This window comes from Onychomys torridus, chromosome 7, assembly GCF_903995425.1.
Source record: "Onychomys torridus chromosome 7, mOncTor1.1, whole genome shotgun sequence".
Taxonomy (NCBI): domain Eukaryota; kingdom Metazoa; phylum Chordata; class Mammalia; order Rodentia; family Cricetidae; genus Onychomys; species Onychomys torridus.
This window is the reverse complement of record NC_050449.1, coordinates 44,397,209-44,422,976: the sequence shown is the minus strand read 5'-3', so window position 1 is coordinate 44,422,976 and position 25,768 is coordinate 44,397,209. Positions and strand designations below refer to the sequence as shown.

At 44.6% G+C, this 25,768-nt stretch overlaps 1 protein-coding gene across 3 annotated transcripts in view; it reads right to left on the bottom strand.

The window, feature by feature from the left end:
- Positions 1 to 23,700, bottom strand: part of Ppp2r1b (protein phosphatase 2 scaffold subunit Abeta) — a 33,957-nt gene extending 10,257 nt beyond the window's left edge. For 2 of the 3 annotated variants that reach the window (XM_036194322.1, XM_036194323.1), the window contains exons 1-14: positions 23,534 to 23,700; positions 22,693 to 22,783; positions 22,241 to 22,341; positions 19,138 to 19,370; positions 17,962 to 18,109; positions 14,020 to 14,175; positions 13,611 to 13,725; positions 13,115 to 13,185; positions 12,715 to 12,849; positions 10,897 to 11,070; positions 8,102 to 8,162; positions 5,112 to 5,266; positions 4,423 to 4,565; positions 3,963 to 4,054 (exon numbers count right to left, since the gene is read on the bottom strand). In XM_036194322.1, the coding sequence (XP_036050215.1) occupies positions 3,963 to 4,054; positions 4,423 to 4,565; positions 5,112 to 5,266; positions 8,102 to 8,162; positions 10,897 to 11,070; positions 12,715 to 12,849; positions 13,115 to 13,185; positions 13,611 to 13,725; positions 14,020 to 14,175; positions 17,962 to 18,109; positions 19,138 to 19,370; positions 22,241 to 22,341; positions 22,693 to 22,783; positions 23,534 to 23,647 (1,789 nt within the window). In that variant the 5' untranslated portion in view covers positions 23,648 to 23,700. Of the gene's footprint in view, positions 1 to 1,339; positions 3,463 to 3,962; positions 4,055 to 4,422; positions 4,566 to 5,111; positions 5,267 to 8,101; positions 8,163 to 10,896; positions 11,071 to 12,714; positions 12,850 to 13,114; positions 13,186 to 13,610; positions 13,726 to 14,019; positions 14,176 to 17,961; positions 18,110 to 19,137; positions 19,371 to 22,240; positions 22,342 to 22,692; positions 22,784 to 23,533 lie in introns of those variants that run through there. The other variant, XM_036194320.1, reaches the window with a different exon arrangement.
- Positions 23,701 to 25,768: the final 2,068 nt, after the last annotated feature.

The following is a 25,768-nucleotide window of genomic DNA, read 5'->3' as shown; positions in this document are numbered from 1 at the left end:
GGGGGGGGGGAGGTTCCTCCACATCTTGGTCATGGGTAGCCTGAAGAAACAAAAGACCCAGCTCCTTTCAGAACTGATCACAGCAGTTTAAGACAACAACTCCCAAGAAAGAAATGACTTGGCTTTTCTTCCCAGTGAGTAATTAAACTCTCTTCGGCCTCCAAACGATTTCCATCTCAACTGAACATGATGTCATTTCCTGGAAAGAGCAGGCCCATGGAGGCAAATGAGGAACAGCAAGGCTATTCTAGGTACCGAAGAGGCCTAGAGATTTGTGAAGGGACAGGAAGGACAGCAAGATTGTGGCTACAAGGGGGAGGACCCAGTGAGAGAGGACAGCAGCCACGCAACCGCGTCACCTGTTTACCAAGAACACCGGGTGGCAGGGCCTTGTGCACCTGACGTCCAGGGAGACAGTAAATGGCAAAGAACAGCACCCCAGGGATAAGGGGGAGGCTAAGCACCCAGCTTGTCTGGCTGCCCTGCCCCACACCCCCAGTGTGATGGACCCAAGGACTTGTATAGGGAACCCCAGGCTTTCGGCTCAGGGACACAGCAGTGTCAGGAAGACACTGTCTTCCTGGGTGTTACACAAGCATCCTGGACACTTAGACAAGACACCTTGGTCGGGCTGTCTCTTGAATAAGGAAAAGCCTTCCAGCAAACATACTCCCCAGCCCCGGGCCCGTATCAGCACAGTCCAGCTTGGTACTTCCTTGACCGGAAGGGTATCTTTTATTTTGACAAAGCTTCATTCAAAATCACACATTACGCTGTTTGTCCTTATGAAACAACATGCCTCTTTGGGCTCCTGTCTCACTGGCAGCACGTTAGACACACAAGATCTACTATTTGAAGCTCATGATTGGTAAACCCCAAACAACCTGTAGGAAAAAAAAATCACTAAAAATCCCACTATTAATGGGGCACTTTTTAATTGACATAGGATGTATGTGTTGGTTTTGGCTTTACTTTCCTAAAAAGCTGAACAACAGTTATAAACTGCCCAGATGTAGTCAGCTTCAATATATGTTCAAAGCAACCAGACAATTCCAAAAGAATCATTCCTCAAGCTGGGCACAGTGGCATGACTTTCATCCCAGCACTCAGGAGGTAGAGGCAGGGCCAGCCTGATCTACATAGAGAGTTCCAGGATAGCCAGCGCTACAGAGAGAGAGCCTTGTCTCAAAAAGGAAAAAAAAAATCCTGGTGGTGGGGACTGGCCTAGCTCAGAGGCTCTTACTTCCTTGGAGCAAAGAAATCTCTAAGTTTATCAACTAGAGAGTGAGACCGTTCTGGTGGTGACTTTGTTCAACACATCAGAGGACAGACCTTCGAATCACTCGTCAACAGCAGGTTTTTAATAAACACCAACAATATACACCAGACACTGATCTAGGCAGTAGTGACACAAGACAAGACAAGCCAGCCCCAGGGAGCTCCTGGAGAAATCAAGTGTAAAAAGCAAGCATATAGAGAAAATGGCCCATTGAAGCTGAAGAGCAGTTGCTATGCAGGGTAACAGGAAGTTCACTGTGTGCATCAGAAAGAATAGTGAAGCCTCTAATGGCCACCCAAAAAACAGATCCTGCATGCCACGTGACCTTTATTTGAGAAGTCAAGGGTCCACTGTCTCTCTTCAGTAGTCTCTGGCAGAAAGGTAAAGGCACAAGGCGGGGGTAGCAGGGCAGGGATGCTTTACAAGTTTATTTTCAACTGAGTGTAGCATGTGGCATTTCCAACCAAAGGTGAAGCAACTGTCCCAATGCACATCTGTTTCCAAAATCAAGACAATGATCTCTCAAATATAAAACTTGATAAAGAGGAATATAGCCAGCAGATGTCAAAAAAATTTAAACTATAATGTTTACAGCACAGTCATTTAAGGCACTAAAATGAGAATCTTTTTACCTAGGAAAACATTCAAACCTTCGCCCTAGAACACATAAAATGGAAACTTACTACAAAGTAATCCGGCAGTTTAAAATACAGGCACACGATCTCTGATAGAAATTTTCTGTTCTGTTTTTCTAAGGTATGATAAAAGCATTTACACAAACTTGGTTTTATGTAACTTATGTTTAATGTACAAAGTTTTGTAGGTATCTTTGGGCCTTCACAAAACAGAACAGGGCTTGTTATATCTAAAAGAGTTTGTAAGTAAAATCAACAATTCAGAAACCAAAATGGAAACGCCAAACTACATGAGATGCACTGAGAAAAAGCAGGCTGCAGTAAAACCTCCTTAACTGAGTCCACTGGAGACAAGGGGTCTGTTAGATGAAAACACTGACATTAGCCAGAACAGTCATCAGAAAAGGTGTGACCTGTCAGAGCTGCTCATGGAAGGAGTGGGTTATAACTGAACTGGGTAATTGGTACTCAGCATGCCCACTGATGAGCAGGTGCTTTCTAAAAGTGTCAAGCAGCCTTCCATAAACAGTTTGCTTCAGCAAACCCTTCATTCAGCTCTACCAACTACCTTAAATTTCAGGACAAATTAATGAAGTTTTAGTGCAAAAGTAGAAAAATGTTCCAGCATCAGTGATACAAGAAACCACTGGGCAGCACCACTTCAGTTTGGTACTGTGCAGTGTAGCAACGGCAAGATGCTAACATTGCTGGACACAGAACCAGGGACCAGTGGTCCCTACACTTACTTGAAACACAAAACTTCACAATGAAACAGTAGAACCATAGCTTAGTAGGGGGCACTAAAGTTTCTTATGAGTTTTTGAAGGCAGTCACAGTGCTGAGCCGTTGAAATTGATACCTTTCAACATCACACATTAGCAGCAAGATACACCCACTTCAGGCTTCTGCATGACATGATTACAGTCAAAACTGAGCAAATGAAAACCAGAACAACCAATACATTAACCTTCCACGTCTCCTTTCATGTGAAACACTGGTATGGACCATTGTAACCAGAAAGATGTGGATTTGACTACAGTCAAATGTCAGTGTTATCTCCCAAGTGGATAATTACAATAAGTTATTCTAAACCATTTACTTTTAACATTGGAATGCTAGAGGTATAGAGACACGTGTAAACAGTAAGAGAATCACTCCACTCTGTGTCGGGGTCCAAATCCATCCAGGCTGTCTGGAATCTTAAGTGGCTGGGGCCTGATTCAAAAGGGAGGAGGCAAGAGCCTCGATGGTGCTGGAAAAAACACTGGGACACTCAAAGGGGTGACTGAGCGAGGGAGTATCAGCAACTGGTCAGTAAGAGAGCATTAAAGTTATCCCGACAGAGAAATAAAATCAGTCTCAGTTCATATTTAGAAAGGATCAAGTCACTGAAATCTGATTTCTTCTAAGCTGGTGCCATTTGCTTGGATGAGATCTTGAAGGGTTCCATTTTCCTCCACCCAGTGTAAGAACACATGGACTAGAGATCTGTGATAAGAACTTAGTAAAGGCTTTTCCCTCCTGTTCCTCTTTATGCCAAGGCAAGAACTGGAAAATTCCAAACAAAATCATGTTAGTGGTACAGAAAGTTCATGCATGATTGCTATGTGAACATTCAGTATGTAACAATGACAAAAGCAGGAGCCTGAGATCTCACTGCAGCCCTGCACTCTGTCAGGCTGACTGGAAGTTAAAGACTTATTCAAGTCCAAACCAAAACTGCTCTTGCCGGTAAGAATAACCGTCCTACACATGCAACTGAGAAAATGGCCTGCCCACTTAGAGAACCGTGGGCCAAGACATTTCTTTATTTTAGACAGGGTCTCACAATGTAGCCTGGGCTCCTCTACTCTGAGACCCTCCTGCTTTGGTCTCCCAAGTGCTGGGATTACCAGTGTGTGCTCCCAAGCCCAGCAAGGGCCAAGAAATCCCTAACCAAACAGGCCCGACATAGCAGGGGCTTGCCACCCTGTCTCCCATCCTGCTCATCACACTGCTATTTCCCACTGCTCCCACCAACCCAAGTCTAGCACTAAACAAATGCATACCACTTATAGCTTCCTGTGCGAAATACTTGACATCCATGTCTTCATCCTGGCCTAACTTCTGCAGCACTGGTTTCACTTCCCCCTGCAAGGCACTGAAATGCAGAAGTAACTGTCAAAAGACGGCTGGTGGGACAGAAGTCCACTACAGTACAATCTGCTATGGAATTTGGGGTTTGGATCGATGGTCATTCTTTAATTTAAATTGAAAATACTTCTAAGTACTGACAAATATGATTTATACATCAAATAATTTCTAAAGAAGTTCTTGGTGAAATTCACTTTCAGACAGTGTTCTATACATACCCTGTCAAACTGGACAGTCTCAAAACCAAGGGCTGAATTTTCTCTGAATAACCCAGATTCTAGGTAAAGTGAAAAAAGAAATCCCTGGGCTTATTTTAGCTACTACTCCCCACCATGAGGTGATACTTTCAAACCAAGAGCAACACTGAAATCTTACTTGGTGTCTAGGATTGGTCCAATTTTCTGCAGTGACTTGGCCACATTGAAACGAACATTTGCTACCTGGTCCCCTGCCATTTTCAACACGATGGGCAACATTTGCTTAGTGGTTATTTCCTGACCACAGGCTTCAGACAGTGCCTAGAAAAATAAACAAGATGGCACATTTAAAACTTTCTTAATACTCCCCAAATCTAAAGAAACAAACTAATATTTAAAAGGGAGGTAATTGACCAAAAGAAAAATGTTTCCTGCTAGAGCATCTAAGGAACATGAGATGGCTCCAAAGATGAAAGGCCTATGCCAAAACATACACTAAAATGCCAATTTTAAAATACTGCAAGCTTTAACTATTTAGTTTTACCTTATTACGTGTGAGTTCATGGGGAAGGGGATGACAGTTGGGGATGAGAAGAATGAGATCCACCAGCAGCATCTGGAGCCACAGAAGCTGTGAGCTACTTGGGTGCTTGAGACTCAAACTCAGGTCCTCTGGATAAACAGGGGGCACGCCTGTCCACTCTCCATCTCAAAGTTTTTAAATCAACATTTTCTGTATTCTAATTATCCAAATTGATCAGTATACAAAATGCACCTCAAACAGAAGATAGCTCGTTCAAAACTTAGAAACATACAGAGAATGATTCAATGCCTGAGCTTAGCAATAACACCATTATTAATACTTACATTAATGCAGAATAAAGTGGTCATTCTGTGCAAGTAGTTAGGGTCATTCGCCATCACTAACACTTTGGGGACGATAGTATTCTGGGCCCACTCTGTACCAAACTTCTGAACTAACTTCATGAGGTTGTTGGTGGCAGCTTCCCGAATGGCATATACTGCAGCAGAGTCCGAGAGAACATCTTCAGTTGCTTGCTTTACACACCATCACATCACACAGACCCAAAATAAACTCTGTTCAAACCTAACATCGCATACTTCATGATAATCATGCTGAAGCCCACCCATTGCAGTTTAAAATGTCCATGTCCAAGGATGGCAGCACCAGGTTTTTCTCCTAGGTACTGGTTTTTAATAAATATTTTAATAGAACAATTGTTCTTACCACAATGCCACTAACACAGGGTTCCAGTGCCAAAGTCTCCAGAGACTGAGCCTTGACCAAGACCTCAACTGCACTCAATTCTACTTGGCCAGAGGCCTACTATATTCCTGGCAACTCTCACTGTTTTCAGAGGAACGCAAGCCTTGCCTGAGTTCTGCCAGTTTGCACCCCTTGTTTTGTCTGTGTGTCTGTCTTTCCCCTCAAGGTCAGTTGATCGGAAAGGTTTCTTTCAATACCTAATTCTGTCTCTTCTCACTAACTCTGACTTGATAAGTGAAGTGCCCCCACCACTCAGAAAAACAAAACCAGGAACTTTGGTTGAACATCCTCCCTTTGGGTCGACACTGCCCACTGTCAGGAAGGCAGCCTCCAGGCCTTCCGCCTTCAGCTTCTCCAGACTACTCACAACGCTCCTCCAGGAGTTTCATGCCCGAGGAGGGCATAGAGGGATGTTCCCAAAAAACCTGTTCAATGTGTACCCCTTAAAGTGAAAAACATAATTTTTCTTCAAATTATAAAATTCTAAGCTAAAATACAAAAGCTGTAGGATGCCATGTGGTGGTAGTATACACCTTTGACCCCAGCACCCAGACGGCATAGACAAATGGAGCTGAGTTTCAGGCCAGCCTGGTCTACATAGCAAGTTCCAGTTCAGCCAGGGCTACACAGAGAAATCCTATCTCAATAAACAAAACAAAAACAAAAACAAAAAAAGATGCATTGGAAAGCCTACAGACAAGCGGATATTCTCAGCCACCATCCAGCCTCTGCATCAGGGAATTCTGAAATCACCATACATAAACTCCACCCTACCAGCTCCCAAGTTGGAAGAAAAAAAAAAGGGACAATACTTATGTTACATCTCCTTGTATAATATTGGACCTTAGAAGTCCTTCAAAATTTGAAAGACAAAAAAAAAAAAAAAAAAAAAAAAAAAAAAGCCTGTCTTAATCCAGAAGGCCAGCTTCCAAAGGAAGCAATAAAAAGATCTGCTGGGAATGCCATGCACACTAGTATTTGCCAAAAATAAACTTTTTGTTTGTTTGTTTGAGACAAAGTTTCTCTGTGTTGTTTTGGAGCCTGTCCTGGATCTCGCTCTGTAGACCAGGCTGGCCTCGAACTCACAGAGATCTGCCTACCTCCTGAGTGCTGGGATTAAAGACGTGTGCCACCACTACCCAGCAAACTTTTTTAAATAAATAATTTCTTAGACTGGGAGATGGCTCAGTGGTTAAGAAAATGCATACTGCTCTTCCAGAGGACTAGAGTTCAATTTCCAGCACCTATGCCAGGGGCTCACAACTGTCTGCAATCCTAACTCCAGAGCAGGAGCTGATGCCCTCCCTGGCCTCTTAGAGTACCTGCAAGCACATGTGTAAGCTCACACACAGACACATACACACACATAATTTAAAATTTGAAAAAAAAAAAAAAAACTTAAAGTATCTTTCCAATGATTTATAAATGATCATTTTTTAAATGGTCATAAAAACAACTTTGAGGAAAAAAGAAATAAAGGAGTCTTTACAACATAGTTTAAAAGCACCAGATGTATCTATACATATGCCCTAACAGATTGATACATAGCTTCACAACCTTCCTTTTTTCACTTAGACATATGATACAAATACACTTTTAACAAAACCACCTACAAATGTAAGCAGATACAAATATTCTTACTCTTTCCTTAGTACCTAGTCACAAGTACCCACAGATAAATAACTCAGTACATAAAGTATACACAGTATACTGGGGAACCACAACAAGATGCTTATCACATTCACCAAAACGTGGACTCAAAGCTCACGGGACATACCACAGGAGAACTTGAAGGCACTCCCTGGAATGGGGCTCAGGCCACACCGAAGCGGCCCCATCTAGGACCTGACACAGCGCTCCTCCCCGTACCAGCCACCAGGGAAACAAAGGAGTATGTGCACACATACTGCCCTGACGCATCACCAACGGGTACCTGGTCATCCTGTCCAGTAAGACCGTCCCTGAGCTCAAATCTCCAGCCCAGCAGCAGCAGGCAGAAAAAAGCTTTCCTCTCACCAAATGGAAACCCTGGCTCTGTCCTAGGGACAGACATGTCCCCACTCCTACTGTACCTTTGCACATCACCTCAGAAAGCTCAAGGAGCCATGTTTCCCCCTCTATCGAGCCTAGTCTGCAGGTACCGAGGACACCAATGGCAGCAGGTCAGCTGCAAGTCTGTTGCTGGAAGAAGTGTCCATCTAAGAGTAGGAAGCCCACAGATGGCAGGAGGTGGGAGAGGGCAAAGAGGCACTCAGCATAGAAAATACATTTAGAACAGAGAGTAACCGAAGTACAAAGGTGGAATCTGCAGTCAGGCCGGGCGTGATGCTGCCTGCCTTTACTCCCAGCACCCAGCAGACAAAGGCCGGACAACCAGGGCTACAGCAAGAAATAAGTAAGAGGTTCATGTAGTCAGAGCTGGCAGAGCTTCAACAACCCTTCCTTGGCACTATGCTGTCGGGCAAAGAGCGTGCCCACAGAACTCCTCTCTAAACGGCCATGTGTGACCATCACAGGCACATGCAAAAGCCGGGACTTCCCATAATCTGTTTTTAACTTGTCTACTCACCATGATCCACAAGCCAGGCCATACACAAAGAATTCAGCTTTTCATCAAAAAACTCCACACCCTATGGATAAGGAAGATTCCATTAATAAACATTTCCAAAGTTAGTACAAGATGCTCTATTTACATCACACATCAATTACCTAAAAGCTAAAGACACTCCCAAACAAGCTGAAACACAAAAAAGCCATGAAAACAATGCTGTAGAGTTTATAAACTATGAAACTCCCTACTTGGTAGAAAGCAAAAACAAGGAGTAAGTGGTGAGAGCCCTGCTACCAGGGGACAGGACCGAGCCATGCACAGGACTGAGAAGAGCAAACGGGGCACCGAAGAAAAGGAACTACCAAAAAAAAAAAAAAATGGCTGCTGAGAGGCTTGGTAATTGCCATCTCTCCTGTTTGGTTAACAGTAAGTCCTTGAGAATAAGGCAAGTTGGCACCAAGAGATCCCCAACAGAATTGCTAGAATTGCATTGCTAGAACATGAGACAGCAGCAGAGAGAAAACAGGCACCAAGTGTGCAAGGCAAAGGGTGGAAGTGACAGGCTGGAACCATCCTGACTCTCCAGCCTGCTGGTCAGTTCACATGGGCTAGGGACAAGGCCACCTCTGGCTGTGGGACATACACAAGCACACAGGGGCGCTCCATGATGCACATGTTCCTGGTGCCTTCCTTCTGAAGTCTTTAAGCTTATTCCTCTGGTTCAAGTCTAAGACATTCCTGACCAGTAACCAAGACCAATGGTCCTATGACTGACACCCAACAGCTGCACTTTGCTGTGACCCATTCTGATAGGTACTTCGCCTAGAGCATCAGCTCTCAGATTCCATTTTCATTCCAGGTAGAGGATTTTCCTCTAATCTCCTTCACATATTTGGTGGTTTAACTTTGTATTTACTCATTAAGGCCTATAACCAGGCTGAATAGTCTTGAGAGAATTTTACAAATTGACTAATTTAAAAAAACAAAAAAGTTTACACATAAAGAAAAACTAAGAATTATAAACAGAGGTAGGAGACATGGCTCAGCTGTTAAGAGCATTTGAGACTCTTATAGAAGGCTTTAGTTTGGTTCCTAGCATCTACATGGCAGCTCACAACTGTCTGTTAACTCCAGTTCTAGAGGATCCAATGCCCTCTTCTGGACTCCACAGGTAACAAGCATGCATATGCTTCACATTGTATGTGCAAGAAAAACATTCACACACACACATAAAAAAGAAAATCAAAAGAACAGATATGCTAACAAGACAGGATGGTAAAACACAATGTCTATCCATGACTGCTGTATGTCATCCTAGCCAGAAAGGTGTAAACCAGCCAAAACACCATCTGTCTTATTTCCACACTGCTCTGTATATAGCTGGCAGCCCTTGGAGACTTTCCAGGTCTGGTGGAGCTAAGGTTCAAAGAAATGGTACCTATAATCCACCTTCCTTCCAGACAGCTGTTTCATCCAGCAAAGCCATTATTAGCTACTGCTGCTTTTCACTCCAGACAGTGGCACAGATCACTGAGAAGAGAAAAGGACCCTCAACATTTAGAAGTGATGGTGGAGAAGCGTGGCAAGATGACTTCCCCTGACACAGAGGTATGCTTGGCATTCACTCTGAGGAATAGAGCACTTCAAATCTGATAAAAACACACTACCCTGGCCATCACAAGATACATGCTCATAACATCAAAATTAGCAATAGGATGGAAAATATGAACTCCATTTGTTGTAATCTGAAAGGAATGGAAATAAGCCTTGGGGGTGGGGAACAACAAAGTATAGTAATATCAGCAGTCAACTGACATTGTAAGCACTCTTAAAAACCACGCCGGTCTTCCTTCATCCAACTAGTAAGAAACGCCAAGTGCTGGGCTGGAGAGATGGCACAGTGCTTAAGAGCACCAACTTCCAGAGATCCTGAGTTCAATTCCCAGCAACCACATGGTGGCTTACAACCACTTGTAATGAGAGCTGGTGCCCTCTAATGGCCTGCAGGGACACGTGCAGGCAGAATGCTGTATACATAATAAATAAATAAATCTTTAAAAAAAAAAAAAAAAAAGAAATGCCAAGTGTCTAATTAACAACACACACTATGGTAGCCACTGGAAATGAAAGAGCACACAGTTGCTGCCCTGAGAGCAATCGCTAGTCCATCTCCCCAGTTACAGCTGACGACTCTCCAAGCCTTAGTGAAGGGGCTCCCATGCGGTGAAGGCTACCAAGCTTCCCACCGTCTGCACCTACTGATGAAGAAAGGGAAGCATGTGGAGATGAAGCCCAGCCTTGGATTTATAATTAGTCACAGTCATTAGAATAAAACTGATAATGAAACCCAAAGAATAGCAGACAGTGTGATAACTTTATCCAGAACAGCCACCATTACAAGCAATTTGTGTGGTGGATCCTCAACTTCCTGGCATCAGGATGCAGGAAAATGCACCTGTGTTCATTTTGCTTAGGACAGAGTCTAACAAAAAGCCAAACTGACTTATCCTAAAACCACTGTTTTCTTCCACGGATCAGTTCTTAAGTCACATAGGTTTTAAATAATACAACATTTCTGTTACATGAATATATTCTACACCTTTATCATGAGGAGGGCAGCGAGATGAATGTTTCTAGAACACCATTCTGTTAGGCCTTTCTTCACTACTGAAAATAAAAACCATCCTACAGGCCACAGGAATTTACCTAGGTGCATCTAATTGAACCAGACCAGACTGACTGCCTAGCCTCCCACTCACCTGCTCCGCTCCATGACCTGACAGAGCCTGTTTTCACAGAGCCTGTGAACTCACCAGCTGGCCCGCCAGCAGCGGCATATACTCGATGATAGCCAGGCGGACCCTCCACTTGGCATCTTCAGCCAGTTCCACTATGGCGGGAAGGAGAGACTGAGAGAGCTGACGAATTCCAATCACTTCATTTACACAATCCAAATTAGAGATGATATTCAAACGAACTTCAGGACACTGTAAGCACACAAGCCCCAGAGACATGAAAATTAACTTCTTTGCCCAGTGCCCTCCTGGCACGATCAAACAAAAAGTACTAAATAAAATGTAGCACTGACACAGGCTTAGAAAGGGGGCAGTCACAGAGCCGAGGTACGGCTTAGTGGTAAAACATTTGCCCGGTTTGTAGTAGTGACCCAAAGAGCTACAGGCAGAAGGTATCTTAAATGCTAAACACACAGATAATCTAAGACACAGTGCAACTGATCTTAACCAGAATGTCAGTAAAAGGCCCATGCGATTTCCTGACTTTGTATGCCAATATTAAAAATTAATTAACGACTGGCAGGCAAGATGGCTCAACAGGAATGGGTGCTTGCCTCACAAACCTGGCAACCTGGATTTGATCCCCAAAACCCATGTAAAGGTGGATGGAGAGCACTGACTCCACAAAGATAGCCTCTGTGCTCTGCATGTGCATGTCTGCACACGCACAATAAAGATTTTTAGACTTTTAATTAATAAATAAGCACAAAGTCTATGAGATGGTAAAAAGTCAGGCCCTGGAATTAAATTCTAGGTACTTGAATCTTAGATCTGGCACTGCTGGAAGACCTCAGACATCATCTCATCTGCCTATACCTCATTTCCTCATCGGGGTCTGGAGGTAATGCAGGACCTAAGCCTGCTGTGGCAACAAAGCGCTTGGATCATGCCTGGCATTAATGTTTTAATTTTTCATTTGTGTCTATGTACTGTCTTGTCTGTGTAATGTGTCCGTCTACCCATGTATGTGGGTGCCCATGAAGGCCGGAAGAGGGAGTCAGAGCCTCTAGAGCTGGAGCTACAGGTAGTTGTGGGCCACTCAAATGTGGATGCTAGGATTCGAACCCTGGTCTTCTACAAACAGCAGGCCTTTAACTGCTAAGTCATTGCTCCAGCCCCTAAAGGTTAATATCTGATGCTGTATTTTAAACTTGAATAAAAGATAGTGTTTAGGCAAAGATATATTAGCTTTAAAAATAAGGAGACAGTGACTATATTATAAAAAATTTAAAAGATAGCTATTTCTAAGGTGGTTTTAAGACTTATTTATTTTATATGCATGAGTGTTTTGCCTGAATGTAGGTTTGTGTACCATGTGTGTGTCTGGTGCCTGCAGAGGTTCCCCTGGAACAGAGTTGTGAGCTGTCTGTCATGTAGGTACTGGAAACCAAACCCAAGTCCTCTGAAACAGCCAGTGCTCTTGACTCCTGAGCCACCTCTCCAGCCCCTGGTTTTTAGTTTGTCTGGTTGGTTTATGTTTTTTGATTCAGGGTTTTGCAGTATATAGCCTTGGCTATCCTGGATCTTGCTCTGTAGACCAGACTGGCCTTGAACTCAAGAGTTACGGCTGTCTCTGCCTCCCTAGTGCTGGAATTAAAGGCAAGAGCCACCACACCCAACCACCTTTTTTTGTTTTTTGTTCTTTTAAATAAGTCCTTGTGCCCATTTTTTGGGAAAGCTGTAAACCTGTAACCCAATACTTAAACAGAAGGATTGTCAAATATCTAAATTATTATTTCCCCCCCACCTATACACTTTAGGTCCTATTTTAGTAAAATCACCCAATTCACATCAAATCAGTAACATCAAAGCCAAAGAATTCCTAGCCAGACTCACCTCATCCTTTAATTGAGCTAAAAAAAGAGGCAGAAGATGTTCAATGGTGTTCTCTTTGCCCAAAATTGTAGATAATCCCATAATTACAGAAGCTAGAGCTGACTTGACATGTTGATTGGTATCAGACACTAATTCCTAAAACAGAAAAAAAAATTAAAGACAACAAAAGCCTTCATACCACCTCCCAAGGAGTCAACAGCAACACTAGTTACACAGCAGCTGACCCAGACGCCTCCAGTGTACCAAACTTCAGCACCCACCAGCAGTGCACAACTGTGACTTGCACAAATTATAGTGTTGCCACAAATGTTAAGTATTTGACTTATTTATGCCTCATCCTTGTTAAAATGCTAAGAGCTTCACACCCAGAGTAAACAAAACAAAATGAAGTCACGTTCACCTTTATATAGGGCAGGATTTGATTCATAATTATGGTCTCTCTTCCTTCGGTGGGCAGGTTTTCACAAAGTTCTGAAACATAAACAAACAATGCAATGCTGTCAAGGAGCCGAACAAAGTTAACCAGATCTTTCCAACGGTTCAAGTTAAATCACATGTCTAAGCAAATAAACTCTAATGGAGGAAATTAGCCTGCCTCTCAGCATGGTCTAAATGCCCCGGGGACAAACTAAAGAGCAAGAAGACACAGTGGGTGTTCAATGTGAACTACGGAACAGCAGCTGCACACTGACATCATCTCTGTGGGCAACAGCTTCCTACAACTTCAAACTTCCGACCTTGACAAAGGCATCCAGTCAGTGGAAATGCTGCTACACAGACTGATTTTTTTTTTTCTGATTTATACATTTTGGGGCCTATCATCTTAGTAAAAACACCAAACCAAAATCACATCAAATCAATGACCTCAAAGTCAAAGGAGTTACAGGCAGGCCCACCTTTCACTTTGTGGGCAGCGGCTGCTCGGACTTCAGCCTCACAGTCTTTGAGGAGGCTCTGGAAGGCGGGGATGAGATCATGGAGCGTGATTTTAGGGCCCACTGCTTTCTGGAGCTAGAAAACAATTTATACAGGTTGAACGTATACTATAAAAAGTTAATGAAAACAAAATAGTACAATCTTCAAATGTATACTGTAACCACATCAGGCTGGCAGGCTTGCATGGCAAACACTTTACCCACTGAGCCATATGACTGGCCCCAAAACAGAAAGATTAATTGTCTCCTTTTTTAAAATTTTCGATGCTATTTCAAAACTATTCAACAGAATTTATAAGCTGTGTCTAACAGAAAAGCTATGGGGCAAATGTCTGTAGGTTTTGAATACTTGAAATGCCAGTGCATTTACCTCTGAAAATTTGTCAGCTACCATATAGCGAACCCGCCAAGATTTATCTTCTGCTGCTTGCCGTAGTGTAGGCATGACCAAGGCCTCAAGGTCATCCTGAGACAGTAACTGGGCAATACTGACACAAGCTTCCACAGCTAGCAGACGTACAGAATCCTAAAGGAAAAACATTCTGTTCAGTCAGTTTGCTGGAATAGGGCACACTGAATGTAGTGTGAGATGATGCTGTCACAGGCACTGTTTAAGAAAGGAGAGTAAACCACTGTGCTGGCTAATTTATGTCAATTTGACATAAGCTAGGGTCATCTAAGAGGGAACCTCAATTGAGAAGATGCCTCCAGAACAGCCAGCTGTTGGCAAGCCTATAGGTCACTTTCTTAACGATTTATAGGGAGGACCCAGTCCATTGTAGATGGTCCCATCCCAGAGCTGGTGGTCCTGGGCTCTATCAGAAAGCAGGCTGAGTGAGTCATGTGAGGTACAAGCCAGTAAGTAGCACCCCTCTGTGGCCTCCACATCAGCTCCTGCCTCCAGGTTCCTTCCCTGCTTGAGTTCCTGTTCTGGCTTCCTTCTGTAATGGACTACAATGTGAAGTGTAAGCCACATAAACCCTTTATTCCCCGACTTGTTTTCTGGTTCTGGTGTTCATCACAGCAATAGAAACCCTAAGATAACCTCCATTTATGATGGTGTGTCTTTAGAGGTCTTCAAATGTCTGAGTAACCTCTTCCTTGGCATGTAAAAGACATAAAAATGGCACTTTGTTCAAATTATCTTGACTGCAGCCAAATTTCTATGAAGTAAAATGAAAAAAATGTTCTAAGTGTTATTAGTGTATTATTGTGTGTGGAGGTCAGAGGACAACATCCTGGGGTCACATCTTCCACTTTTCCACGGCTTCTGAGCATTGAAATCAGGCAAACGCTTTATACCACTGGGATGTCTGACTGGCCTCAAAATATAAAGATTATTTTTTAATTTAATGCTATATTCAAAGCCTTATTATAGTAAGAAGTTGAAAATATACTTACATAAGTATTAATAACATTTGAAGAGTTTAAAGGACAAGGGAGATCACTGTGAAAGCTATTTCCAACTACTCACTAGCCGGAACAGTAGCATGAGACACAGTGTACAAAGGAAGACACAGAAATTCTGAGGGAAAAGTTAATAGCCAAATAACAGAGTGAATTGAAATGCTGACACTCAAACTGAGAGAACCATGTCAAGTCAAACAGAGCAGAAGAAAACTGGAAAGGCAGGAAGACAACCTGCTTTTCCACATATAAGGCTGATCAATGTCAAATGGGTCACAAGAATGTCTTCTGAGTAAGAGAAAACACAAAATTAAAGCTTAATTGGACATTAGGAGTTATGACTTCTGCCTTGGGAAAATCAGACATATAACCCTATGAGCACCAAGGAGAAATGGAGCAAGAAATTTACTGTATATGTGATACAACAGAACACAAACACACACACAAATCCAACTTAGCATTTATGTGAGTGTGTGTGAGGGCACAAGCGCACACACACAAGTCCAACTTAGTACACACGCACCCTCATTGCTTGCCTGTTTATCAGTGTTGCCTCACTGGCCTTCTCTTTCTATCCTTTATCCCTTAGATCTTTCCTTATCCCTCCCACAACTGTGTTTCCATCCATCAGCCAGCATGACCTTTCCAAACTGTAAATTACATGTCACACCTCTTCTCCAGATCTAGGCAGAGTCTCATTGCATCTAGAGAAGAAAATCCAAAACCGCAGTCTGCTGTGGGCCAACGATGCTCCCCCCTCCTTCTTCTCCACTTTCATGCTTACTGGACTCGTACAACCACCATGTTCCAATGATGGCCTCTTCCTACTTCGTGTCCTCTCTTTACTGGGCTCTTATGCTCCTGGGAGGAGCAGAGACAGCGTTTTCCTCTCTTCCGTCACTTCTTCAGAGCACTCTGCTGACCAGCAAGCAGTGTCCCACCATGTTACGCTATTTTCAAAACATTTTTGCCTGATTTTTATCATGTTTCTTTTTCTCCATTAAAATGTAAGTTCCATAAGAACAGGGTCCCTGTATACCATTAACACTAGAACTGTGTCTCACATATGGAGTTACTCTATGTATGCACTCAATAAATGTTTCTGTCAATGAGTAAGCCATGAGCAGATCTTCTACCAATCGTCAGAGAAGGCACAATGTATACATATTCCCTAACAAAGCTTTCAATATTTTTTTTTTTCCGAGACAAGGTTTCTCTGTATAGCTTTGCGCCTTTCCTGGAACTCACTTGGTAGCCCAGGCTGGCCTCGAACTCACAGAGATCCACTGGCTCTGCCTCCCAAGTGCTGAGATTAAAGGCGTGCGCCACCACCGCCCTGCTCTTCAATATTTTTTTGAGTGGGTGAGTTTCATGTCCATTGGTTTCCATAGTCTGGCTGCTTCAACAACTAGAACAGGGATATTATGACCTACAGAGCCAGCTGGTCTTCACCAGGAAATCTGCAAATCCCTATCTACTATTTTGCAGGAAGAACAGAAGATAAAGGAAAACATCAAATTATGCCATGGGAAGTATAACCAGTTAAATTCCAAATAAGGATTCTAAGCTTGTCCTGGTCCAACATGGAAACCACCATGTACGTGTGACATCTGCATGCTTGAAATGCTGCCAATGTTCAAATGATGAGACTTAGAAACTTGGGGCTGAAGCCTACATACATTCAAGCCCAACTGCACCACTAGCTACATACAGCCTTGAACAAGCTTCATAAACTAGCTGGGTCTTCATTTCCTTGAGTATCTGTGCCATGAGCTGTTAGGAGACCCTAACTTCATAATACATGTACCACTTAAAACAGGCTGAGAGATATAGTCAGTCCATGTCCATGGTTCCCCCACATCAATGGATTCAGCCAACCATGGATCAAAATATTTGGGAAAATTGTTTTATCAGTACTAAATACATACAGACTGTTTTCCTGTCACTATTCCGTAAAGAAAGTAGTATAATAACTATATACAGATCATTTACACTATAGCTTTATTATTATTATTATTTATTGACTATGTATGTGAGAATGTGTGGGTACATGCATACCACAGCACATATATGGAGGTCAGAGGGCAATCTTGGGGATTTGGTTCTTGCTTTTCATCTTGCTGAGGTAGGTAGGGTCTCTCTTGTTTCTGCTGATGCACTGTGCACCCCAGGCTGGCTGATTTTCAGGGTGACTCTCTTGTCCCCATGGAGTGCTGGGTTTGCAGAGTGTGCCACCACATTCAGCTCTGATGGGTTTTGGGGACCAGACACAGGGCCCCAGGTCTGGGCAGCTATCACCTTCACAGGTTGAACCATCTCCCCCGGCCTGGCTCATGCTGTATGAGGTATTGCAAGTGGTCTAAAGGTGACTCTGAGTACACAAGAGGGTGTGGACAAGCAGTGGTAAATACCCCCCATTTTACACATGGAAACCGCTCTACAGACGACCCTGCAACCTTTCCCACCCTCGTACTGAGAAACAACTGTACTAAGTCATTTTTAACACTTCTACACCAAAGAAAGCAGACCCTGGGATCTAAGATCGCCATTGTGTGTAGTGAAACCATACACTAGTGCAGAATGGACAAAGTCAGGATTCCAGGAAGTGCTTCCTCTGCATATCACAATACAGTCCACAAATCTGAAAGACCCCCATCCCTGATGCAGTCCTGGGCTTCCTAGTTAAAGAACTCAATTCATCTCTGACTCCTCCTTCTAACTAGTATTGTAAAGGAAGTGGGGCCTAGTTAAGAAACAAACACACGAGCATCAGGATAACACCAGGTCAGAACTGAGTGTTAACTTTGCAAAAGGACCCTACATAGAGTCAAAACTCCCCGAATAAATGTGTTTTCGATTATTAAAGAGCATATCTGTGTCTCCTAAATCTAAAGCCTCGAGTTACCTGTTCATCTGAAGCTAGATTCGTGAACAATGGAACAATTTCAGTTTTCACACTGTCTAACTCCAAAACTTTGGCAAATTCACCCAATTTGGAAGCAGCAGCACGTCGCACCATTGGTGTGTCATCTGAGCACAGGGAACGGAAGTGCCTGCAGCATGAAATAAGGTATTTCCTGTCAAACACTCGGTTAAACATGCCCCAATATCAAGAGATGGCCTTTGGAGCCTTTCCCTTACAAACACCAATGACTAGGTTTCTACTCACAGATGTAAAGAAAGGACCAAGAAATTCAGTGAGGAAAGTGCCTGCCTCCCAACTGAAGCCCACTCAGTACCCAGGACCTACATAAATAGCTCAGCACTGTTGGGGGATGTCTTTTGTTCACTGTGAATACATGTTGTTCCCACTGGTTAATAAATAAACTGCTTTATATGTGTTGCTATGACTGGTTAATAAAGAAGCTGCTCTGGCCTATGGCAAGTCAGGTTATAGCCAGGCAGGAATTCCAAGAGAGAGACAGGAAGAAGAAGGGCAGAGGCAGGGGAGACTCCAGCTGCCGCCTAAAGAACAGCAAGATGCCAGCAGACTAGTAACGTGGCAACATACAGATTAATAGAAATAGGTTAAGTTATAAGAGCTAGCTAGCAGGAAGCCTGCCATAGGCCATGCAATTGGTAATTAGTATTAAGCCTCTGAATGTTTACTTTATAAGCGGCTAAAGAATTGTGGGGCCAGGCGGGACCACGGGGCTGGGTGGGACCCGAGAAAATTCCTGGCTCCACAGCATAGTGGCAGTGCCTATAACCTCAGAGGTGGCAAGGTGGGAAGCAGAGATGGGCGGATCCCAGAAAGCTCGAAGGCTGGGTAAGCTAGCCTATGTGATGAAGTTCCAGGCCAATGAGAAACCCTGTCTCATAGAAAAGGAGGAAGACACCTGAGGAATATCACCAGAGGTTGCCACATGAAATACTCTTGCGTGTGCGCACACACACCACACACACACACACACACACACACACACACACACACACACCCCAAGCCATCAGTAAAGCATATTCAACTACATGAAAAAGCACCAGCAATCCCACCAGGCTAGTCTGATGGCAACAAAGTACTGTGTAAACTCTAGCTGTAAGTCCCCAACAATCCCAGACACTAAAACATATTGTCTCTTACTGTCGAATTTCTGCCTTGACAGCACTGGAAGCTCTGGGATAGCAAACGCTGAACAAACCACATGCAGATGTACGAGAGGTGAACCAATCCCCACTTGCCAGGCGTTTCACCAGAGGCACAAAATGAGCTTCGAGCGCAACGGGAGTGTGCTCCTGAGAGATCTGCCTCAGGGACTCCACAGCCTTGTCTCGAACGACAGTCTCCTCCACAGTAGCCAAGCTTTCCAAAGGAGGCTGCAGAGATCAAAAAGGAAACCCAGAGATGACAACTTATTAAATCAGGTTAGACACAGATTGACACCTTTTATGTGACTGAAGAGAACCGGTACATGTAACCAGAATGCTAACTACATCATACCAAATGGTTACTTTCAGTTCTCACAGTGATAACATATGGTGTGGCCAACCTGAAGACACGACTTCTGTAGAAAAGCCAAGAATGCATGTCCCAGATGGCAATCCCCAGATGGTGTCTACAAATGACACAGTCGAAGAGACTTGACACAGTATCACTATTACTGGGAGCTGACGTGAAATGAAATGCAGCCCCATTCAGACAGTAGTGTGCATATTTCCTTAAGAACAAGTCCAAAACTACGGCCAACTGTGGGTGCCGCAACTGCGTGGTAATTTCTGGGCAGACAGACCACAGAGTACACATCCTTTGGTGCACCGTCCTATCATTCTTGGGGGGCAAGCAGTCCTGTCCATGAGCGCTCAATGCTGTCGATTTAGGCAACCAAAAAGCTGAGTCAACACCAGGTTTTTTGTTTTGTTTTCAAAATACATTCAGAATCTTTCCAAGAGCAAAATAGGAGTTTCAGAAAGAACAAATAATAAATGCAAATAAATGGGTGACATCTTGCAGCTAGAGACATAAAAGACAGAGAGGTTCAAGGTCTGACCATCGTCAGTAACTGAATATGACATGGCCTGGTAGATGTGGAGATGGGCTGCTTCTCTGAACCTCTAGCTGCCTTTCTCAATTTGCATTTGATCCCAGTAAATTCAGCATAAGGCACAGCTGCAGAAGTCAGAACAAGACTACACAGCAGAACTGACCAAGAGTGAGGAGTGAGAGTCAGGACTTAAGGGAAGAAGTGTGCCTGCCCAACATGGTTCAAAAAGGCAGACACCGCTCATGATCTGTCCCCTGCCTACCATGACTTTCTTCTCACTACTACAGAAGAAGGCCAAACTCCGGAGAGTGGCTAGTGAGCAGTCCCTTCGCTTGAACTCTGCCCACTTTCCAATGTCCTTTTCTGGGCCCTCATGACCACTCCTATTTACTTTCGCTCCCATTTTTTATACACTAGCATCTTTAAACCCCAAAAGTTTTCCAGTTGTAAGCCTATGAAACTCATTCTTTCCGTAATGAATACTGTTATGTTGTAGCACTGAGGATCCAGGAGGAACGAACACACAGGATGTCTCGCTCTAAAGGAGTCTACATCCTAATGGGGGAATCAGATGAGAACAGGTTGCAGGACAAGGGGGTGATCATGAAGCTACTTCAATGAGGGCCGCGAAGGGCCTATCTCATACAAAATGCAATTGTCTGACTTACAAGGAGTCAGCTACAGAAAACTCTAAATAGCATCTCTTTAGAGATAACACCTACAGACAATGTCTTAAGGGAATATGAGCCGGGTTTACAATGAACAGAAAGACCAATGTGTATGGAATGAATTATCAAGAGGAACACAGTGTATACATTATGAGCTTTTCACTGCTGAGGACAAAAATAGCTAACAGAAACAAAGGATTTATTCTGATTCACAATCTCAAGAGTTCAGTTGATGGTTGCCTGGCCCCATGGAGCCTCAGCAAAACAACACAGTAGTAATAAAGTGTGGGAGCGCAGCTTCTCTGCCTTCCTGAAAAGAAGCAGAGTCCAAGGATAGGCAAAATACCCTCCAGAAGCTGCCCTCAGCATCCTACCTCCTCCCGCTAGATCTCACTTCCTAAAGTTTCCAGAAACTCCCAAAATAATGCCACTAGCTGGGGACCAAGTGCTCAGCACACGAGTGGCCTTCAAAGACTGCGTGGGACAGACGCCAAGTCAGCAGGACTAATGGCTGGGATGTGGGAAGGAGGGAAGACTGGACAGCGCCTTCTAGTGCAAAGGCCGGCCCATCGCTGCACCACTGAAAACAGCAGCCACCTTCTCGGCTGGGCTGGGATAGCTGGGCGGCAGGTGACGCAAGTAAAAAGAGGCTTATTTTGAGGGGAATGACGGTCCACATCTAACTGTTGATTTCTACAAGTCTCCACTTATCTAATGTCCATCCATGTCTGGAGCTCTACAGAAGGGCTCATGGTAGACCTAGGAACTGTGGGAGCCAGCATCATCTATAGAATATTTAAAGCCCTAAACACAGTCCTGCCTTGTCCAGCCAGCCAGTTTCTAGTCATCCTTTAACGCCTAGTTCATCTGCATAATCTCCATACTCCGGAAGCAGAGGCAGGAGGATCTCTATGAGTTCGAAGCCAGCCTGGTCTATATAAAATTTCAAGCCAGTGAAGGCTACACAGCAAGACCCTGTCTCAAAAAATACAAACAAAAGAAGAAAGACAACTAAATTAAGTTCCCTTCCTCCACATCTCTAACAAGTCTACAGAGGCAGAAAAAAAGTTCTTATATTCAGCTAATAAAAATAAGAGCTAGGGGGTTGGGGATTTAGCTCAGTGGTAGAGCACTTGCCTAGCAAGCACAAGGCCCTGGGTTTGGTCCTCAGCTCTGGCAAAAAAAAAAAAAAAAAAAAGAGCTAAATTGCCGGCAGTGGTGGTGGCGCACGCCTTTAATCCCAGCACTCAGGAGGCAGAGCCAGGCGGATCTCTGTGAGTTCAAGGCCAGCCTGGGCTACAGAGAAACCCTGTCTCAAAAAAGAAAAGAAAAAAAAGAGAGAGAGAGAGAGAGCTAAGCTAAAGTGCCTACATCATTCATTCACTCAACATTATTACTACCTGCCCATAAGAAGATCTGCATAAAATATGCTGCAGTGTGTCTATCACCAGATAATAAAGACACAGTTGATCCTAATAAAGACACAGTTGATCCTACAGAGTTCCAGGGGGAGGGGAGGCCATAGACAAGCACTCACCAGCAGACAATGGGCAAAGTCTGGACCTCCCACCAAACCGGTGAAATTTCCCAGCTGCTCGGCAAGAGCTAACAGCACCTCATCTTCATCATAAATTGTATCTGGAAATAACAACAGTTGGTTAGCCCACAGGGACAAGTGCCACGAGCTGGCACTCATACACACCATTGCTGCAACTGCATTCTTACGAGCATTCTCTTCCTTGTCTACATCAGAAGTCTTCCTGAATGTTTCACAGAATTATCAAGACATTCATATCCCACGTCAATTACCTTCCCATTAGTTACAGGGCTTATATTTGAGTATGTCTGGTGTAACATTTCTATATACCTTGCAGAAGGCACCTGCTCCTTCTAGTACTTGTTGCTACATTACACTAGGTAACAAATTAAAAACAGAAATAGTTTGAAAGCCAATGGAAAATGGAATGTGTTTCTTGGAAGGACACATACCTGTAAGGAAAGGCAGCAGTTCGGTTCGAGTCCTTTCCACCCCGAGTGCTAGAGCAATAGTCGATAACTTCTTAATACTGTTGAGACGGAGCTTTAAAAATAAAGTGGGAAGACCAAAGCAGAGAGATGGTTGCAATTCAGGTCAAAAGAAGCACATAGGTGAAACACTGGCAGAGCGTGTATCTATAACGAGGATGAGACTTTCACTTAGATCTTGTTCCTAAGATAACTCAAGGACCGTTTAACACGTCATTGGCCAGAGGCTATCCTAGGAAGAACACTGAAGGGCCCGGAAAGAAATGAATGAATGAAAACACCCGGGCAGTGAGAGATTCTGAAAAGAGAGAACTCTGGACGGAAGGAAGCAGGTGAAACGGTTAAACACGACTCCTCCCTTTTCAGAGAAAAGTTCCATCACAACTGATGCTCCACTCATCTGGGTTAATCAGCTGTGGCGCTCTTCCCACCCAACCAGCCGGGCCAGTTTGCCAGCGGAGGCGGACACTCCACAGCACTTCAAAGGGACCCTGGTCCCCGGGCCGCTCCTCCGCTCCCGGGCGGCCCCGCAACCCACCGCGGCTCGTCCACCCGAGGCGGGAACTGGTTCCCAGCCCCACCGCCCGAGCAGCCGGGAGCCACCGCCCCCGGCTGGAAGGTAAGGCTGCCGGGAGCTGAGGCGGACCACCGCGGGGCCGCCGCCGCCGCCGTCCCCGGTCCCGTACGAAGCGCTGAATACGGCTCTGCCGTCCCCGGGGCCGCCCCCATGGCTGAGCCGGCCTTCCCGCTTCCCTACCCTGTACGCCTCCGCGCTCGCCTCGGCTCCCCAGCCCCAGCCTAGTACCTGCACGTCCTCATTGCGGAGCTCGTCGATTAAAACCGCGATCGGGTAGAGCGAATCGTCTCCGTCTCCGCCCGCTGCCCCTGGACCGGCCCCGGGCCCCGCTGCGCCCGCCATGTTCTTTCTCCCCTGGCTAGTCGCCGCCGTACGCCCTGCGCCCCGGCCACGCCCCGCGCCCCGGCCACGCCCCGCACCTAGGCCACGCCCCGCACCCAGGCAGGCGGGGCTAAATCCAACCCGCCGGCTCTGGGGAAGCCAGGGAGTCGAGTTTTTAGCCTGCGCGCGGAGGCTCTGGCCTGAGCCCCATGGCTGGAACTTGGGGTCTGAACTCCAGAAGAAGGGCGGGCCGAGAAAGCCAATGGAACCCCTGCATCCTTTCCCCAGCCGAAAGAAACATGGGCGGGGATTCATCCTCTGCTCGCTGTGCTTTGAAGGAGAGGAGCCTTCCTGAGTGATGGGCGCCGAACCTCAGTAGAACTCCAGGACCATAGTCGGTACCCCAGGCCAGGAGGAAGAAGCTTTAGCACCTCCCCCAGACTTCATGCTGGCCTGCAGCCACTGGGTCTCAGCCCTGATTTCCCCTTAGGCGAGAAGCCTCCACACAACCCCTCCACCTCTTCCTCTGGCCTGTTTGCCAAATCGTGGCTGGCTTCTGCTCCTTAAGGCAAATGAGTTCGGTGAGAGAAAAGGAACAGTGCTGTCCAAACTCCCCAGTCAATATTTTTTCCACGCAAGCTGTTCAAAACATGCGGCTCTCTTGTTTTTGTGTTTCTTTTGAGTGTGGTGCTGGAATGGCGCCTTCTGTTGTATTGTCTTTTTTTTTTTTTTTTTTTTTTCAACTGCTCTTTAGCAAGAAGCAGAACCACCAAACATAACTAGGCCCAGTTTTAATCTCCCCAGTTCGGTGGGGTGGAAACTGGCCTCCCTAGACCTCCAGAAATCCTCCTAGAGGACCCCAAGAAGAGGTGGTCCTGGGCGTTTTCTCACAGAACTTAATGGAAAGTTTTCATTGCCCTTTGAACTGCACAAAGTAACTTAAGTGCCCTATCTTATGTTTTAGATGAGATGTAAGCAGCTTAGATTGGTAGTTCTGTACGACTATCACGAGTTCTCAAACGACACTATTTTGTGCCTTAATGAAATTGTCAAGTTATTAATAAATGCAATTTAGGAGGTAAGATTTTTTTTCTTTTTAAAACATGGGACTCCTAGCAGGAAACAGGAGATGGTTAGCCTTTAGTAGTCAAGGCTCGAAAACCAACAGACTTCAGCAGTTTGGGCTTTGGTTTGGTTTGGTTTTTTTCAAATTGGGCCCGTGAATGTATGCTTGAAGGCTTTCATTTTCTTTTTATTTTGATAACTTTTAGATTTGCATAAGGCACAAATCTAGACTGCTGGGGTGGCTACTTTGTTTTTTAAGTTACAAAATGTGGGGGGGGGGCACATAAGCCACTGAACAAGCATGGTCAGAGGACAACTTGCTGAGTGGGTTATCTCCTTTTACCAGCTGAGTTCCAGTAACTAAACTCAGGTTATCAGGTCTGGTGGCACACACCTTTATCCTCTGAGCCATCTAGGCGGCCCCCAAGCACTCCTTTAACCAGCCTGGCCACATGACTTCAGCACCTATACTCCAGGCAGTTTCCACACAGCTTTTATTGTTCTGTGCTCATAAGAAATGAACAGAGACGTGGGGGTGGGTGGTGGTGGTGGTGGTGGTGGTGGTGGCGGCGGCGGCGGTGGCGGCGGTGGCGGCGGCGGCACAAAATGAAGCCAAAGGACCCCATACAATGACACTGTCCCAATGGCTCTAAAAGTGATATGGAAATGCAGAGACTGGGGTCATGAGTGTGGTGAGCCCTAAAGAAGCCGAGCGTGGGCCAGCAGCCCAGACTCACAAAGTGTGGCTTCATTTTAGTAAAAGACACATTTGTCATATTGAACTGCAAAACTATCAACATTATTAATTTTAATAGTATTGGTCTTGTGGTTTCATTTGTATTTAACTTGTAAATCTGGTTTTGTAGATATATAAAGGCTCTAATTTTGTTTTTTTTTTTTTTTTTGAGCTGAGGATCGAACCCAGGGCCTTGCACTTGCTAGGCAAGCGTTCTACCACTGAGCTAAATCTCCAACCCTTAAAGGCTCTAATTTTAAAAGAACATGGTATTATTGGTTTATATTTGAAATTTTAAGTAACATTTAATAATTTGATGGCATTTACAGGATTTTTGTTTA